Source organism: Mustela nigripes, chromosome 4 (assembly GCF_022355385.1).
Source record: "Mustela nigripes isolate SB6536 chromosome 4, MUSNIG.SB6536, whole genome shotgun sequence".
NCBI lineage: Eukaryota > Metazoa > Chordata > Mammalia > Carnivora > Mustelidae > Mustela > Mustela nigripes.
This window is the reverse complement of record NC_081560.1, coordinates 151,978,979-151,996,577: the sequence shown is the minus strand read 5'-3', so window position 1 is coordinate 151,996,577 and position 17,599 is coordinate 151,978,979. Positions and strand designations below refer to the sequence as shown.

General features: G+C 48.2%; 1 protein-coding gene across 2 annotated transcripts in view; it reads left to right on the top strand.

The window, feature by feature from the left end:
- Positions 1-17,599, top strand: part of VSTM4 (V-set and transmembrane domain containing 4) — a 98,215-nt gene that overhangs the window by 26,122 nt on the left and 54,494 nt on the right. For both annotated transcript variants that reach the window (XM_059395877.1, XM_059395876.1), the window contains exons 3-4: positions 1,939-2,007; positions 13,231-13,338. In XM_059395877.1, coding sequence (XP_059251860.1) covers positions 1,939-2,007; positions 13,231-13,338 — 177 coding nt within the window. The remainder of the gene's footprint in view (positions 1-1,938; positions 2,008-13,230; positions 13,339-17,599) is intronic.

The window sequence follows — 17,599 nt, the reverse complement described above, 5'->3', positions numbered from 1 at the left end:
CCTTATTTATCATAAATACATTTGTATTGCACAATTATATGCATTTCAGCTACCCTTATTTGTCTCTGAAGGACTATCTAAATAGAGCATAGGGAAGAGTAGTTAGTGACCCCAAATGTTGGAGACACCTAACTCTTTGAGAAATTCTGTCATACTTAAGCAGTTAAGAGAAGCTATACAGAGAGTGTCAGTCAGGATGCTTGAGAGGCAAGCATAACTTTTGGCAATTTTAACAATTGGAAGGGCCCTGGTTGATACTCTAGGCTTCTCACTGAGGATCCCTTAAGTAAGGGCAAGCCAAAGATAGTCTAGACTATATAAAACTGAAACCCAGACTCCAGGCAGTTAAAATCCTGATTGGATTAGATGTTCTCTCCACTTTTACCAATTACCAGGAAAATTTAAAAAGTGTTTAAGATTTTATTTTTAAGTAAAAAATGTCTAAGATCTTATTTTTAAGTAAGCTTTACACCCAATGTGGAACTTGAACTCACAACCCTGAGATCAAGAGTTGCACACTCTATCCACTGAGCCTGCCAGAGACCCCGGAAGATAAAATCTTGCTTAGTTTTCTAAAGTTTTCTATATAAAATATCTGGCATTTAACTAAAAGAAAGTGCTAAGATACAGCAAGGGACATGATCAAAAGCAAAGATAGATAACGGAAATACGTCTACGGGTGATGCAGATATGAAAGTTATCAGGCACATGCATTAAAGTAATGTGATTAATATGGTTGCAAAATTAGGTGACAAGCTGGAGAAATTTGTCGGGAGCTGGGATTTATAAACATGAATAAATTAATTAAATATAAAAATGAGTTAATAGACGATTTTATCACATGGGAAGACTGGCGATCTGCAAGATGGGTCAATAAGAAATACCCAGTATAAGGCCTAGAGAAGTAAAAAGGTGAAAATTCAGATTGAAATTCATGACAATATAATACAAAAGTTTTTTGGAGGGACAGTAAATAGAGTTTCAGACGATCTCTGCCATAGGCCTTACCTCTCTGATTCAATCTCCATTCCAACCTCCTTTGTCTTTCTATTCAGGTGCTAGATTTTCTTCTCTAGAACTCTCCAGTGAGGTAGCCACAGGCCTTTTTATTTTAATTAAAATAAAATTAAAAATTCAATTCCTCAGGCCCATGTGGACCAGCCACACTTCACATTCTCAATTAGCCATGGGCGGCCATTTCCTTCATCCTGGAAAGTTCTATCGGACAGTGATCTCATTCCTTCACATTTTGCTTTTTTTGGTCAGCTTAATTTTTTTACCCATGATTAAATTACCCTTATGCATGGAACCCTTCCGTGCTTCCAGCCTCTTTTGTGGAATATTCAAAGTTTTACACTGTATAGCTCAGTTCTGTTCCCTGACTGTTGGGAGCAGGCTCAGTAAGTTCAGTGACCAACTATAACTAAAAGTGAACAAAATAATCTCAATCAGATGCCGCCTGCTGTGCATGACTGTCTGGTACAGAGTGATGCTCAGAACCCAGACCCTGGGCCATCAAATGACTTCAGGCTCCTCTGTCTAGGAGGAGTCAAGTGCATCATACTTAGAAAGATGTCCACTAATATGGTCAAATAAACGTTTTGGTTCTTAGAATTCCAACTGGGGAACTCTGTAGTTGACAAGTATGTGGGGCAAGTGGGACTTCTACTGTGTTCAGTCCCAGCTTTGTCATTTATTGGCTTTTAAACAAAGACAACCTACTTTCCCCCCGCTGGAGCCTCCAGTGTGGTATGTCAGGCGTTGTACCTCTCCCTCATGTGTGAGTTGTGATAATTAAATGTGGTTCTGCAAATGAGAAAATGGCTTTGTAAATGTCAGGGCCGCTCACACCATATGGTATTATTTTGGATCACAGTGTGGGCCGGGTCCGTAAACTACTGCACTTCACGCTGTGCTGTTTCTCTTTTTGTCTTACAGTGATTTCCCTCAAAGCTTCTGAAGATTCATCCTTTGAGAAAAAGAAAGAGACCTGGGCATTTTTTGAAGGTAGACCTTGCATGTTTCTTTATTATAAGATGCCCCTCTCTTTTAGAGAATAAGAAAGGAATAAAATGGGAAGAAAGCATCACCAAACTCAAGGAGGGGTCACCACTTGGGGTACATACACCAAATTGAACACAACCAATATTGGAAGCGAAGGACTTTTTATTTCTTGTTACAAGTTAGGGGACAGGGAGATAGTTCTCAAAGCCCCATCTCCCCACGGGGTTAGTACAAGAACCTTTTATTCAGTGTGTTAGGGCCTGGGGCAGGGAGCTGCCATTGGTACGGTTGGATGAGTCGCGCATGTCTAGCACGTCAGCACGCTACTATGTGCCTCGTACGTTCTAAAAAATGGCAGAACATTCTGCCCATAGGATGTGATGTTAGCATAATGAGCTAAAGGTAACTTGAGGTCCTCAGCCTCAGCCTGGCTCACCTGGCTCCCATGCGGGCTGTTAGTGGAGACACCCCGAGCAGGTGAGTCTCTGGTGAAATACCTCATTGGGCGTCTCCTAGGCTGGAACTGTTGGTTCTGTGAAACAAAACACATTTCTTCCCTGCTTTTGTCCCTTCTCTTCCCACCTTCTGCTGAGAGCTTCCATCCCTCTTATTTGAGTAGCTTCCTATTGCATTTAACCAACAAAAAGGATCCTGACTTCTTAGTTGTGCTATGACATCAAGTTGTTTTCTTTATTTTTTAAATTAATTTATTTGAGAGAGAGAGAGAGAACATGAGCAGAGGGAGAGGGAGAAGCAGACTCCCCACCGAGCAGGGAGCCTGATGCAGCACTTGAACTCAGGACTCCAGGATCATGATAACCGAGTGAGCCACTCAGGTGTCCCTTAAATTGTTTTCTTATCTTAAATTTACTCAAGAGAAGGGTAGGAGGGGACCCCTGGGTGGCTCAGTCGGTTAAGTGTCGACTCTTGACTCTATTTCTGCTCAGGGTCGTGAGATCGAGCCCCACATTAAATTCAGCTCAGAGTCTGCTTGTCCCTCTCCCTTTCCCTCTGCCCCTCACCCACTCATGCGCTCTCTCTAAAAAAAGTAAGTAGAATCTTTTGAAAAAACCCCAAAACTATATATATATATATATATATAGAGAGAGAGAGAGAGAGAGAGAGAGAGAATGAGAACGAGGGTAAGGTGGGAATCCTGTTGGTATCAGCCCATGGGTTTTGAAAGAGTAGAGAGAAAGCCCCAAGCTCCAGAATTCTTACTCCTAAGTGATTTTAGGGAGGGATCTTCAAGTACTGTACAAATGAAATGTACCCCTACCGTGGCAAATTTTATCTCCAGTTTCTTACAGAGTTTGGGATTCTAGAAATAGGTTGAGAACCTTCAGCAAGTGGTTTTCAACCTATGTTAGAGTCCCCTGGGGAGCTTTAAAAACACTGATGCCTGGACCGCGTCTCTGGACATTCTGATTGAACTGGAACTGGTTCAAAGCTCTCCAGGTGCTCCCAGCAGGAGCCCTGGCTGGTCCCAGGCCAGCAGCAGCAGCATTACCTGGGAGCCTGATACAAAGGCACAGTGTCGAGTCCTCCCTTCATGCGCAAGATCAGAAACACTAGGGGTGGTGCCCAGGAGTCTCGGTTTTCACAAGACCTCCGGGGGGGGATTCTGCTGCACTGGGGTTCGAGGGGGTTGGGCCCCTCCAGGGTACATTTGCCAGTTATGGATATATTTTTAGTTGCCACAAGTAGGCTTTCGATGCACTTGGCTTCTACGGGGTAGAGGCCAGAGGTGCTGCTAAACGTCCTAGGAATGCCCACGTAGGTCAGCTCCCCACAACAAGGAAGTCTCTGGCCCCAAATGTCAAGAGTGCCGAGGCTGAGAAACCTTGCCTTACTGAGAGTGAGGAGAGTTCACAGGAATTATGATCACAAAGTGAGGGGGAGGATTATGACCAGAAGCAATGAAGGAATGTCCTTTGTGAGTTCTGGGCAGAGCCTTTGGTCAGTGAAAAACTGATGAATGTCAAAAGGTGATCAGGAACTCCTGAAGGATTACATTTAGGGAAGGCATGGCATTTATAGGTGATGAATCCCCTAGCTGAACAGATCTCGGGAGACGTGTGTGCCTTGGGGGTTCCCCTCACCTTTCGTTAGCTCAGAGATGTGCTGCAAGGAGATCGCGCCCCATGGGAGGGGGCACTGGGATCCAGACCCACCTCTTCCTCTTCCGATAGCCAGTTAAAAGCAGTGGATGGAGGCACTTTCTCTTTTAGAAAAATGTAATCACAGTTGTGAACATTATTTGCAACCAGGGAGTATCACCCAGATAAGAGACTGGGATTCATTGTTTTGCCATAAAACTTTTTCTTTGTGAGACTGCTCTTTCATTCAGTGGCGATTCCTTGTATTCCCTGCCTTTTCTTTTCTTTTTCTTTTTCTTTTTTTTAAGATTACTTATTTATTTGACAGACAGAGATCACAAGCAGGCAGAGAGAGAGGAGAGGGGTAAGCAAGGCTCCCTGTGGAGCAGAGAGCCCCATGTGGGGCTCGATCCCAGGACCCCGAGACCATGATCTGAGCCAAAGGCAGAGGCTTTAACCCACTGAGCCACCCAGGTGTCCCCCCACCCACCCCAGCTTTTCATTCAGGGAATGCCTATTTGTTAGCAAGGAGATGAAAGGATCTTTACTTCATGGAGTGAAGCAGTAGAAAAAAAAACAATTGATTTACTCCATATTTCGGGGAGATGCTCCATGACCGAGGCCCAATGGTGAGGGAGACGTATGGAGACATCCAGGGCATCCCTAAGGTAGGTCGTTGGCAGCTGTGACATCGGGAACCTTGTTTATCATCAGATGCATAAGGATCTCCTGGGGGGTTGTTAGTGACCCGGATTCTGGGCTCCCCACTGAGAATCTGATTATTGCAGTTAGGAAGGGAGCAAAACATTTGTACTGGGGCCCAGGGTGTTTCCCCAGTGCAAATGGTCTGAGGACTGTATTTAGAAATAACCAGTAGTACGGGGGTGGGGGGGAGGCTAGCTTAGTCAGTTAAGCTTTTGGCTCAGGTCATGTTTTCGGGATCCTGGAATAGAGCCCCGTATTGGGCTCAGCAGGGAGTCTGCTTCTCCCTCTGCCTCTGCCCCTGCTCACACACACACACACACACACACACACACACACACACACACTCTCTCTCTCTCTCTCTCTTTCTCTCCCTCAAACAAATGAATAAAATCTAAAAAAAAAAAATCTGTGGTACAAAAAACAAGACTCCTTATATCTGGGAAGATTGCAGCACGTGGTCCCAACCTGCCTTGCAGCATCCTCAGCGTGTCTAAAACGAGCGTGTAATTGATGGTACTTGGTAATTCACATGTAGCTCTTGACTCTTAGGGTCACTCTTAACCTAGCTCTCTACACAAAATCCGTAGCCCAGGGTGGGCTTCCTTTTCCACACAGAGAATTAGGTCCCTTCAGAAAAGAGCTAGAGTCCTTGCACTGTCTAATGCCGCAGACCAGCTGTTTCTAGAACCTTCTTTCCCTGTGATTCCAGCAGCAGTGGCCTTGTGTTTTGCTTTCTTAACCCAGCCATGGTGTCAGTGAGGCCAGGGGTACAGATGAAACTCCCTGGTGCCTGATGCCGGGCCTTTGCCCTTTTGTTCCTGGATGGGAGAGCTGATGAGGGATGGCCGTCTCCTGGGGCTCCGCTCAGTGGGCCACATGCCCGCAGGACAAAACCCAGCATTGTCAGACCGCTTGGTGAAATGCGGCAGTGAGTTAAAATCCCTCAGGCCTGTTGCTCAGGTTGCCTGCACAGATCCGAGATCCTGGCGTTTGCATTTTCCCTGGAAGAGTAGGGACGGACATGGACTTTCTGGAGTCAGCGGTCTGGGAGAGTGGCGTCCTTCACTGCGCGGAGACATGCTGGGGCCGCCGGGTTTCAGAGAGGCCGAATATCCCAGCTGGCCTCCGCGTTGCCCAGCAACAGGTGCTGCCTGCCTGTGGCCGGGGCCTCTCTGCTGGGCCTGCCCTGCGGTGGCTTGGTGTTCTGGGAAGGGGGCTCTGGCACTAGCTCTGGCACCCCACCCTCTGCCTCCCTGCCGCGTGAGTGTCCCTCCAGCCTGCCAGCCCCACCATCTGCTTCGGGGAGGCCTGGGCTGGGGCAGGAGGGACATTTTCTGCATGGCAGCTTGCAACAGAGCTTAAAAATGACATTGGTGCCTTTGAAAGTCTGGTGGCAGAAGACAAAGCTGCACATGAGTTTGAGGGACGTAAAAGATTTTTAGAATGGTTTTGAGGGCGCAAGAAAATGTGGTGTTTGAAAAGCTAACCCCAGGTTCGGTTCAGTGCAGATGTTTTGTTCAATTTGGATCTGAAGGCTGTGGATTCAGCCTCCAGACAAGGATTGTTTGGCCCAGTCTGGTCTGGGTTTTGAAACCTTTGAGCCCACATTTATAATTAGAGAGGTGTGTAGAAGGAAGTTAAGGGAAAGTGGGAGATAAGGCAGCACAGGCTGAGCTTCCGGGCCGAGAACAGCTGTCCTGAGCAGAGTGGCCGCCACCTGTGCGGAACTCAGCCCAGCTTTGCTGTCGCTCGCTCGGTGGCAAGGCGGTGCTCCATCTACGTGTTTGTGACCCTGGCTGAAATGGCTCAGCGTTTTATCTGTTTGCAGAGACAACTGGGGGTGGTGGTTTCAGTGTTTTGAGTAGATAAAACAGGGCATTGTCTTTATGCAGCAAAAGAAACTCTTGGAAGAGAGGGAAAAACTCAGAACTCTGGGGTCTTGGGTGCTACCCCATCCAGAGAAACTCAGATGTTCTGTTTGAGCTTTTCTCCTCCTGCAAGGGGACACTTGCTCAGGTTCCAGGAGCTTCAGGAATGCAACAGAGAGAAGGTGTGATTGCTCCTGAGGCTATGGGGACACACACACAGGAGGCCGGTGCCTGCGGGCCAGTGTCCCCAGCCCCTGGGTCTGAGTGTTTGGCGGTGTAGCTGAGCCTTCCGGACTGGCCAGATGTTTTATGTCTGCAGCCAGGGCTGCCTGGGGAGAGCCTCCTCCGTGCCACGTGGTAGAGGCTGTGATCTGAAACCAGAACTCGGGCCTCTCAGAGCCCCTCGCCTCCTGCCGGGGCAGAGCGGGCCACAGATGTCTACAGCGTGCTTCTGGGGACGCTTGTGGGAGATTCTCACCACGACCTTGTCCCTGCTTGATTGCTACAGTTTCCAAACAAAAGAAGGGGCTCCAGTGAAGGGGGAGCTCGTGGTGGACGCTGCCCTGCTCCAGTGATCCAGAAACTTCATTCAGTGGGATGGTTTGTCTCTCCAATGAAGGATGAGACTGAAGCCTGATCGCCCTTGCCCTTTTGGTCCTGAGGCCCTCATCTTTGGAGTCTGTCGAGGTGGATGCTGTGTCCTTTTGCCCCACGTCTGTGTGCCTGGCAATGGGGCTGAATTGTTTGTCATCCTCTCATGCCAGAAATGACTACACAGTCCTGGTCCCTGAGCAGTTTGCTTAACCCCTGTAAATCCGGGACTGGCCGTGTGCTCTCCGTGTTCTGGCCCACCCTGCATCCTGTCGTGAATCCTGGTCTGTGACCCCTGCTCTAGCTCTCAGAATTTCATTGTTTGTACGGAGACCTGAGCCCCTAACTCTGACCACTCAGAGCTCTCACCGAGTGAATCTGCAGAGCCCACGTGTCTGAGACAAGATGTCTATACAGAAAGGCAGTTTTGATTTTTGTTGTAGGAGAGGGTTTCTGCTATCTCTGTCTCAAACTCCTCACATGCCACTGAACTCCTCGACCCTTGTCATCAGGCACAGCCCGCACCATCCCACTGAACTGGCTTTCCCCCAGGACTTTTCCAGTAACTTCCAAGGAGGAAAACCCAGTGGATGTTTTCCAGCAGCACCTGCTGCTATTAAAGAATCTTTAACATCTACTCTCTTGGCTTCTAGAACTCTCAACTTCAGTTTTCCTCTGCTTCTGTGACTGGCTCCCAGCTCCCTCTGTAGCAAACTCTTCCTACCCAACTTCCTGCTCCCTTAAATGTTAGGGCAGGTGTTCCCTTCCCTTGAAGCCTTATCCTACTGTGCTTTCTACTTCTTTTGCTTTTAGTTCAGGCTCCTAAGTTCCATGAAAAGAAACCTTCTCAGACTAGCTTAGGCAAAAATGTTGAGTGAACCTAAGACCACGGGAGGACCTTGTGGACTCTGGCTCAGAGACTACACTGAGCCTCCTGGGCTATAGGCCAGGGAAGAGAGAGTCAAAAGGAGGCTGAGATGTTTGATTCCATCCCATCCTCCCGCTTCCTCTCTCACTGACCATGGCCGTACCTGCATCTCCAGCTCTCTGTGGAAGGCAGCGTTCCCCCCTGCCACTCCCAGCATGCTTGCTTTTTCCATTTGGACACTTAACTACCTGCTTCTCCAGGTCCCAAGGGCTTTACAAAGGTGCATTCCTTTTGACTCAGCAATTCCACTTCTAGGAACTTCATCTTAAAAACCTAATTTGATTTTCTTGACTGTTTCCTTGGCTGTGCAGAAGCTTTTGATTTTGATGAAGTCCCAAAAGTTCATCTTCGCTTTTGTTTCCTTTGCCTTTGGAGACATATCTTGAAAGAAGTTGCTGTGGCTGATATCAAAGAGATTACTGCCTATGTTCTCCTCTAGGATTCTGATGGATTCCTGTCTCACGTTGAGGTCTTTTATCCATTTTGAGTTTATCTTTGTGTACAGTGTAAGAGACTGGTCGAGTTTCATTCTTCTACATATAGCTGCCCAGTTTTCCCAGCACCATTTATTGAAGAGACTGTCTTTTTTCCACTGTATATTTTTTCCTGTTTTGTCGAAGATTATATGACCATAGAGTTGAGGGTCCATATCTGGGCTCTCTACTCTGTTCCACTGGTCTATGTGTCTGTTTTTATGCCAGTACCATGCTGTCTTGGTGATCACAGCTTTGTAGTAAAGCTTGAAATCAGGTAATGTGATACCCCCCATTTTATTTTTGTTTTTCAACATTTCCTTAGCGATTTGGGGTCTCTTCTGATTCCATACAAATTTTAGGATTATTTGCTCCAGCTCTTTGAAGAATTCTGGTGGAATTTTGATCGGAATAGCATTAAAAGTATAGATTGCTCTAGGCAGTATAGACATTTTAACAATGTTTATTCTTCCGATCCAAGAGCATAGAATGGTCTTCCATCTTTTTGTGTCTTCTTCAATTTCTTTCATGAGTGTTCTGTAGTTCAAGGAAACAGTCAAGAAAACAAAGAGGCAACCCACGGAATGGGAGAAGATATTTGCAAATGACAGTACAGACAAAAGGGTGATATCCAGGATCTATAATGAACTCCTCAAACTCAACACACACAAAACAGAAAATCATATCAAAAAATGGGCAGAAGATATGGACAGACACTTCTCCAATAAAGACATACAAATGGCTATCAGACACATGAAAAAATGTTCATCACTAGCCGTCAGGGAGATTCAAATTAAAACTACATTGAGATATCACCTTACACCAGTTAGAATGGCCAAAATTAGCAAGACAGGAAACAACATGTGTTGGAGGGGATGTGGAGAAAGGGGAACCCTCTTCCACTGTTGGTGGGAATGCAAGTTGGTGCAGCCTCTTTGGAGAAGAACAGTGTGGAGATTCCTCAAGAAATTAAAAATAGAACTCCCCTATGACCCTGCCATTGCACTCCTGGGTATTTACCCCAAAGATACAGATGTAGTGAAAAGAAGGGCCATCTGTACCCCAATGTTTATAGCAGCAATGGCCACAGTTGCCAAACTGTGGAAAGAACCAAGATGCCCTTCAATGGATGAATGGATAAGGAAGATGTGGTCCATATACACTATGGAGTATTATGCCTCCATCAGAAAGGATGAATACCCAACTTTTGTAGCAACATAGACGGGACTGGAAGAGATTATGCTGAGTGAAATAAGTCAAGCAGAGAGAGTCGATTATCATATGGTTTCACTTATTTGTGGAGCATAACAAATAGCATGGAGGACATGGGGAGTTAGAGAGGAGAAGGGAGTTGGGGGAAATTGGAAGGGGAGGTGAACCATGAGAGACTATGGACTCTGAAACACAATCTGACGGTTTTGAAGGGGCGGGGGGTGGGAGGTTGGGGTACCAGGTGGTGGGTATTATAGAGGGCACGGATTGCATGGAGCACTGGGTATGGTGCAAAAATAATGAATACTGTTATATTGAAAATTAAAAAAAAAAACCTAATTTGAGTGGTGTGTTAAGGGTTGAGTCTGTAAATGTTCATCCTCCTCATTTATTATAGGGAGCAGTTAGAAACACTTTGTGTGATCAGTAATAAGTTCCCATGAAGCCACTTCTATTAATCTAATACATTTTTTTCACTCTGTTTCTCTCTGTATTTTTATCATTTCTATACATTTTTGCATTTTCTGTGTTTTTTTTTTAAGATTTTATTTATTTACTTGACAGAGAGAAACACACTGAGAAAGGAAACACAAGCAGGAGGAGTGGGAGAGGGAGAGGGAGAAGCAGGCTTCCTGCTGAGCAGGGAGCCTGATGCGAGGCTCGATCCCAGGACCCCAGGACCATGACCTGAAGCAAAGGCATACGCTTAACAACTGAGCCACTCAGGCGCCTTTTCTGTGTTTTCTTAAATATGACTCAGCACAGAGCTCCAGTCCTCTTTGAAGTTCCGTGTGACCTCCTCAGACTGGTTGAGTTCCTTCTCTGTGTGTTTCTGGCACTGGGCACACCCTTCTGTTGTTACAAATGCCATGGAATTCTCTGATTTCTTGATGAGACTTTAAAATGTCCATTGTTCTATTTCTTGTACTTAGGAGAGTGCTGAACATGGCTGATAATAAGTGGGTAGGGAAACATTTTGCTGAGTTCAAACGTCTGTAGCTTTTTGCGGCAGAGAAGGGTTAAACGATGCTTTTGGCTTCTCTTTGCCTTTCTGAGCAGTCGGCATTTGATCAATCAGATTGGTGATGAAGTTGATCATAGGAGTTTAGGAAATGAGGATGTATGTTATTAAGGGCTCAAGGTTGGTGTTCACCCCAAATTCACATGTTGAAATCCTAGCCCCTAATAAAACCGTATTAGGAAGTGGGGCCTTTGGGAAGTGATGATGTCATGAGAGTGGAGCCTTCTGAATAGGATTATTTGCCCTTCTAAGACAAGACCTCATAAGAGCTTGCTTGGTGTCTCTCTGTTCTCTGCCATGTGAGGACACCAAGAAGAAATGTCTACAAACCAGAAAGGGAACTCTTACCAGTTACCAGTTCTGCCAGCATCTTGCTCCTGTGGGAAGTGTATGTTTATTGTTTAAACTGCTCAGTCGGGGGTACCTGGGTGGCTCAGTGGGTTAAAGCCTCTGCCTTCGGCTGCGGTCATGATCCCAGGGTCCTGGGATTGAGTCCCGCATTGGGCTCACGGCTCAGTGGGGAGCCTGCTTCCTCCTCTCTCTCTGCCTGCTTCTGATCTCTGTCTGTCAAATAAATAAATAAAATCTTAAAGAACAAAAACAAAAAACTGCTCAGTCGATGGTATTTTGTTATAATGGCAAAAGTGACTGAGACAAAGATGATCATGAAAAAGAATGGACATAATTGTAGAGTAGCATGTATTTCTAAAAAACGATAACAGGGATCCCCTGTACCCATTTGTGCCCTTAACCTAGTTTCTCCCAATGGTAACATCGTGCAAAACTCTAGTAAAACCCGGCAACCAGGATGTTGACATTGATACACCCAAAATACAGAACATTCCCCTCCCCACAAATGTTTCTTAGAGCCAAACCCAGGTTCCTCCCATCAGCTACTTGCTGCTTAACCTCTGGCAATCATTAATCTGTTCTCCATTTCTGTAATTTTGCCATTATATAAATAAAATCATACAGTATGTAGCCTTCTGGGATTTCTGCCCCCCAACCTGCACCCCCACATTTAGCATCATTCTCCGGAAGTTCCAGATTGCTGCATCCCTTAGTAGCCCGTGGTGTGTATGAGCACAGTTTGTTGAGCCGTTCACCTCCTGAAGGACATCTGGGCAGGTGCCAGTTTCGGGTTAATGCAAATAAAGCTGCGATTTTGTGTGAACTGAAGTTTTCTTTTCTCTGAGGGCATTTGTCCCAGAGCAGTTGCTGAGTTGAAGGGAATTTGTAGGTGTATCTTTTATGAAACTGTTTTCTGGAGTGGCTGTGCCATTTTATATTCTCACCAGCAAACTGGTCTCCAGTGACCCAGTTTATTCAGAGCCTTCCTGACATTTAGTATTGTCGCTATTTTTTATTTTATTGGTTTTGATGGGTGTGTGAGATATCTCGGCGTGGTTTAAATTTGTACTTCTCAAATGACTGAGGAAGTTGAACATCTTCTCATGAACTTATTTGCCTCCTGTATGTTCTCTTTAATGAAATGTCTCTGGTTCTGCTCATTTCCTAATAGGATTGGTTGTTCATTTTTTTACTGTTGTGTTTTGAGAGTTCTTTATATTTTACATACTAGTCCTTTGTTGGATATACAGTTACAAATGTTTCCTCCCAGTCCATAGCTTGTCTTTTCATCCTCTTCATACGGGTGTTTACAAAAGAGAAGTTTTTAATTATGATGAAATCAAGTTGATCAAATTTTCTCTATATACATGATGTTAGTGTGAAGTGTAAAAATTCTCGGCTTATGGACGCCTGGGGAACTCAGTCGGTTAAGTGTCTGCCTTCGGCTCAGGTCATGATCCCAGGGTCCTGGGATCGAGTCCCATATCGGGTCCCTTGCTCAGCAGGGAGTCTGTCTCTCCCTCAGCCTCCCACTTGCTTGTGCTCTCTCTCTCTCTCTCTCTCTCTCTCTCTGACAAACAAATGAAGTCCTTAAAAAATACATTTATAAAAAAATTTCTCTGGGGCACCTGGGTGGCTCAGTGGGTTAAGGCCTCTGTCTTCGACTCAGGTCATGATCCCCAGGGTCCTGGGATCGAGCCCCACATCAGGCTTTCTGCTCAGCGGGGAGCCTGCTTCCTCCTCTCTCTGGGCCTGCTTCTCTGCCTGCTTGTGATCTCTGTCTGTCAAATAAATAAATAAAATCTTTAAAAAAAAAAAAATTCTCTGCTTAGTCCTAGATCCCAAAGATTTTCCTCCTATTTTCTCCCCTAAATTTTCTAGGTTGTATTTTCTGTGTAGGCTTGTGATTTATTTTGGACTGATTTTTGGTAACGTATGAAGTTGATCTTATCTGATACCACTGTGTCTTTGCCTTCAGATCTCTACATCTACGCTGTTCTCGTGTGCTGCGTGGGGATCCTCAGTGTCCTCCTCTTCACCCTGACCATCATCTGGCAGTCTGTGTTTAGCAAGAGGAAAGCCAGAGGTAAGAGGACCGATAAGGTCATGTCTGGAACAGGAGCACAACCAAACCACAGACGGGGGAAGATGCTGGGCAAAGTATAACCTTGTTTGAAAAATGCATCGTGAGTCAGGGATTATGTCCCTGTGACGGGTGAGTACAGCGAGTGAGGAGATGTGTCCCCCTTACTCTGCTAAAATCAGTTGTGCCCGCGTTGAAATTTCTTTTTCTCAAATCCCTTCCTTCCGCGGTCTCCGAGGCGGTGGCCCTTCTCTCTGTCATTGGCCCAGACGGGACTATGGAGTCAGACGAACCGGGATTTGACTGGTTTTAGACGTGTTCCTTAACCACGTTGAGCTTCACTGTCTTCATCTATGAAACGAACTGGGGTGGACACTGCCTTCCTCAGACGACGTGCGGTTTTGAGTGTTCATTATTTAATTATAGTACTGGCCCAGGGCCTGGCGCCCGGCAGGCAGGTGGGGTCAGGAAGGCTCCGCCCAGCCTGGGGCGGGGGTCACTTCCATCTCCTTCCCTGTCAGCATCCCTACTGGCCTGGGATCTGTCCTCAGCCCCGTCCTGCTCTGCTCTTTCTCTCTTAATGATTATAGTTCTGGGGACTCCGACTCTTACCTCCCTATGCAGGCTGCCCGGGCTGCTTTTCCACTGCAGTCCCCACCTCTCAGCAAGCCTTAATGTCTCGTTTCTGCTGGAGCCTGTATGCTTCCTCCGAAATACCCTCCCTGCACACCGTCTGCATTTCCAAAGCAGGTGTGGACGCTGTAGCTCCCCGAGATGATGTGGATGACAGCTGGGCTCTGGAATTAGACCGGCTCTGGTTCAGATGGCTGCTCTTCACTTACCAGTGGATGACTTACCCGCTGAGCCTCACCTTTCCCATCTGAGTAATGGGAAAGCAGTAATGTGTCCAGTCCCATGGGATTATTGAGAGGCTAAAGTTCAACAGCAACAAAACCTTTAACACATTCCGACTCTTGTCAGTGTCAATGACACATGGTTAGCATTATGCATCAGCCTGAGGTCACAAAGCTGGGAAGTGTTAGACTGGGTGGTCACAGTGTATGGGAACACTTGCACAGGGAGACGGAGCCATGCTTCCAGAGGGCCTCTCCGCCAAGGTGCAGGCAAAGCTCAGGGAGGGTGGGGGTGCACTCGGGGACCAGCCTGCAGGAAGCTGTTGCCATTGCAGAGTTAGGAGACGAGGGCAGGAGAGGCTCCTGGGACTTGCAAGAGCTACCGCTGTGGGACAAGTGTCACCAGCAGGAGCCTTAGGAGAGGGACCCAGGCAACGCCATACCAGGAGGCAGCAGGGAGGGAGCCGGGAGCACTCATTCCTCTGCTCTCCTTTCTCCCCTCTCCTCTGCATGTCCTGCTGCTGCTTTGCTGTGCTCTCACCAACCAGGAGCCAGAGGGCAGGGTGTGGAGGTCAGCCTCCTGGCTAGTCACGGTGGAGAGGGACACAGAGACACCCAGCACACCCAGGCCTATGGCGGATCTTTCATAAGCCATACCCTTCCCACAGTGCTCTCTGCGGTCTCTCAGCTGAGCCGGAGAGACTTCCTCTGCAGCCTCCACCTACCACATCACGAGTGCCCAAGCTTTCCTCCTGTTGCAAACCCTTGCCTACGCCTGTGAGCTTGTGGGACATGTTGTACAGATGCCTTCGCTGCCCTTCAAGAGAATAACGAGGAAGGTACAGGCCCGTCATCTGATCCATTCTCCTTGGAATTTGGCTTATGACAGCTGCTCAGCAAGTGGGGGACAAATGTGTTTGTTTCCCAGCTGCTTTGCTCCCAGCTGTTGGAGTTTGGAAGCCCCATAAGCAGTCTCTAAGCCTGTTTTGCTCCAAAGGCACCTCTGCCTGGGTTTGGGAGCAGGACAGAGCAGCGTGCCTTGAGCTGCTGGCTCTGGTAGTTGGTAGGTAGGATCGGGGAAACAAAGCAAAGTAGTTAGTTCAGGAGACATCCACCTCCTCCAGAGCCAACGAAGCAGACTGCCAAAGTACGTGCCGTGCCTCACACGGAGCCCCCGAGAACCTGATCCCAGTCGCCCTTGCCCCCCTACCCCCAGAGCGAGCCCAGACAGCCTTGTGTGCACCTGTGCAGTGTCCCAAAGTGCCACTGAGCTTCCAGGAGCTTCGCGGGGTCCACACTGCTCAGTGGCTCCTCCACAATCCTGTGTAATCCTCACCACCAGTCCCTACTGCTTCCGTTTGCGAGAAAGGACTCAGCGGAGAAGCTTGAGAAAGTCCTGAAAGGGGTATGGCAGAGCCCAAGCTCAGCCTGATTCTGAGGAAATTTCTATGGAGGAGAGCTTCACCATCTGGGAGCCAGGCTTGCCAAGGAATTTTCTTTCAGCCTTCACGGCGGTTCCTGCCAAGGTCCTTTCCAAACAGCAGGTATCGCTCCCGTAGTCCCTAGGGAGCTCTGCTTTATTCCAGCAGGCTGGCCTTCTGTGGCCCTGGCTGGGCGGGTCCTGCCCTGTGGGACGCTAGCAGCCAGGTGCCTCCCAGCCACCATAGGGCCGGGGACAGGGACTGTGCAGGGTGGGGCCAGGGTTACCCCTCACCTGGACCTCGGAGCCTTAGCACAGCGCTGCCCGAACCTCAAGGAGCAGAGTGTTCACCAGGAAGCCTGCTCAAATGAACATTCTGACTGAGTACTTCTAATGAGATCATGGCGGGGCCATGGTTACCTGTGAGACGCCACGCTTCAAGTGGCAAGGCCTTAGAGCTGGTTCTTCTGAACCCTGTCCTCCTCTGTACCCGTCTTTTATACGAAATATTTTGAAAGGATCCCATTACCATCTTGAAATGAAACTCAGAGATGAGATGAGCTGCCTGTGCCCACAAAAATACAATCGGGCCCAGACCCCCTTGTTATGTGGACAGTTTCTGGGTTTTCTGTGTCACTGTGTGTGGGTTGGGCCTTCTGCGTTCTGGCCACATGGAGGAAAGCCAAGCTCTCTTGCCCAGCTAAGAACCTCAGAGCATCCTGGCTGCTCACAGACATAAGGAAAGCGGAGGGGAGCCCGCACCGGCTCTCCCGCTCCTTCCCCTGGATCTTCCTCAAAGGGGGTATCAGAGTAGCTGTCCCTACTCCCAGTGCCATCCCTTGGAGGCTGCCTGAGGTAAACAAAGCCCAGCCTGGAAGCTGGGGGGCCAGCAGCCAGCGTCCTTCTCTCTCTCCATTCCCGCTACTTGGCCCTCCCCCCGCCTCGCGCTGCCTTGTTTTCCTGGGGTGCTCCTTGTTCTCGTGAGCTGCTGTTAATTGCACCCATGGGTTCCTTGCTTTGCACTTTCCTCCTGAGCTGTGACTCTTTGTCCTGGCTCTTAGTGCCTGGGTGCTTGCAGCTTTGTCCCAGGGGCTCTGCGGCTCTGAATCACCGTGGAAAACACGAGTCCTGGTGGCCCAGGACCAGTCCCTGAGTTACTCCTCAAGCACAGTGCTTTCCTGTGACTTTTACTTGTTTGGAAATGAGCCCAGACTTGCTGCTTTGAGAGGGCTCTAGCAATCCCCCAGCCTTCCCTGTCTGAAATCTTACAAGGGCAGTTTGAAGGCACTGTAGGACCAGACGGAAGGAGATGGCCTTAACACCTTTGTCGCTACTCTCTGTGACATCTTGGTCTAGTTGACACTGCTGTGCTAGAACCCTAGCCCTGGAGCCAGGGCTTCCTAGAGTTTGCGAGACCCCCACGTTCCCCTGCTGCAGGCTTGTTCTCCCGGCTTCCCCAGGGGATGGGGCCAGAGAGCCTATGAACTGTATCCCCAGGAAGAAGGTGGTGGGGGTGTATGTCCCTGTCACAGCCACGCTCAGTGAAGGGAGGAGGCTCAAAGCATGGAATCGGGGGTGGCTGTGGGTGAGGAGCAGAGAGGTGACCCTGGGGCCTTGGAGAAGTTGATTGGCTCACCTGCCTGCTGTCGCGGACACTTGGACAATCCCTAGCATGAGCTCTCCTCGCCGTACACTTCTTAGATGCAGAGCATCTGCAGAGCATGTGGGAAGGTTGGCTGGCTCTTGTGGGCCCACTGCCTTCTTGGGAAGGGGACCCATCCTCCCTGCGCGGGTGCTTGTCAGCCTCCCCAGGAGCCTAATGCCAAGAGCATGGGACCCAGAGCCTGGATTCAAGCTCCTTTACTTTCAGAGTGGGTCTTCTTAGGCCCCGAGTAGACATCCTGTGTCCCCAAGGGTCTTCACTATAAAATAGGGATAAGAATTTCTCTTACTTGCGTGGCTCCTGGGGATGCTTTTCCCAGGGTGGTGT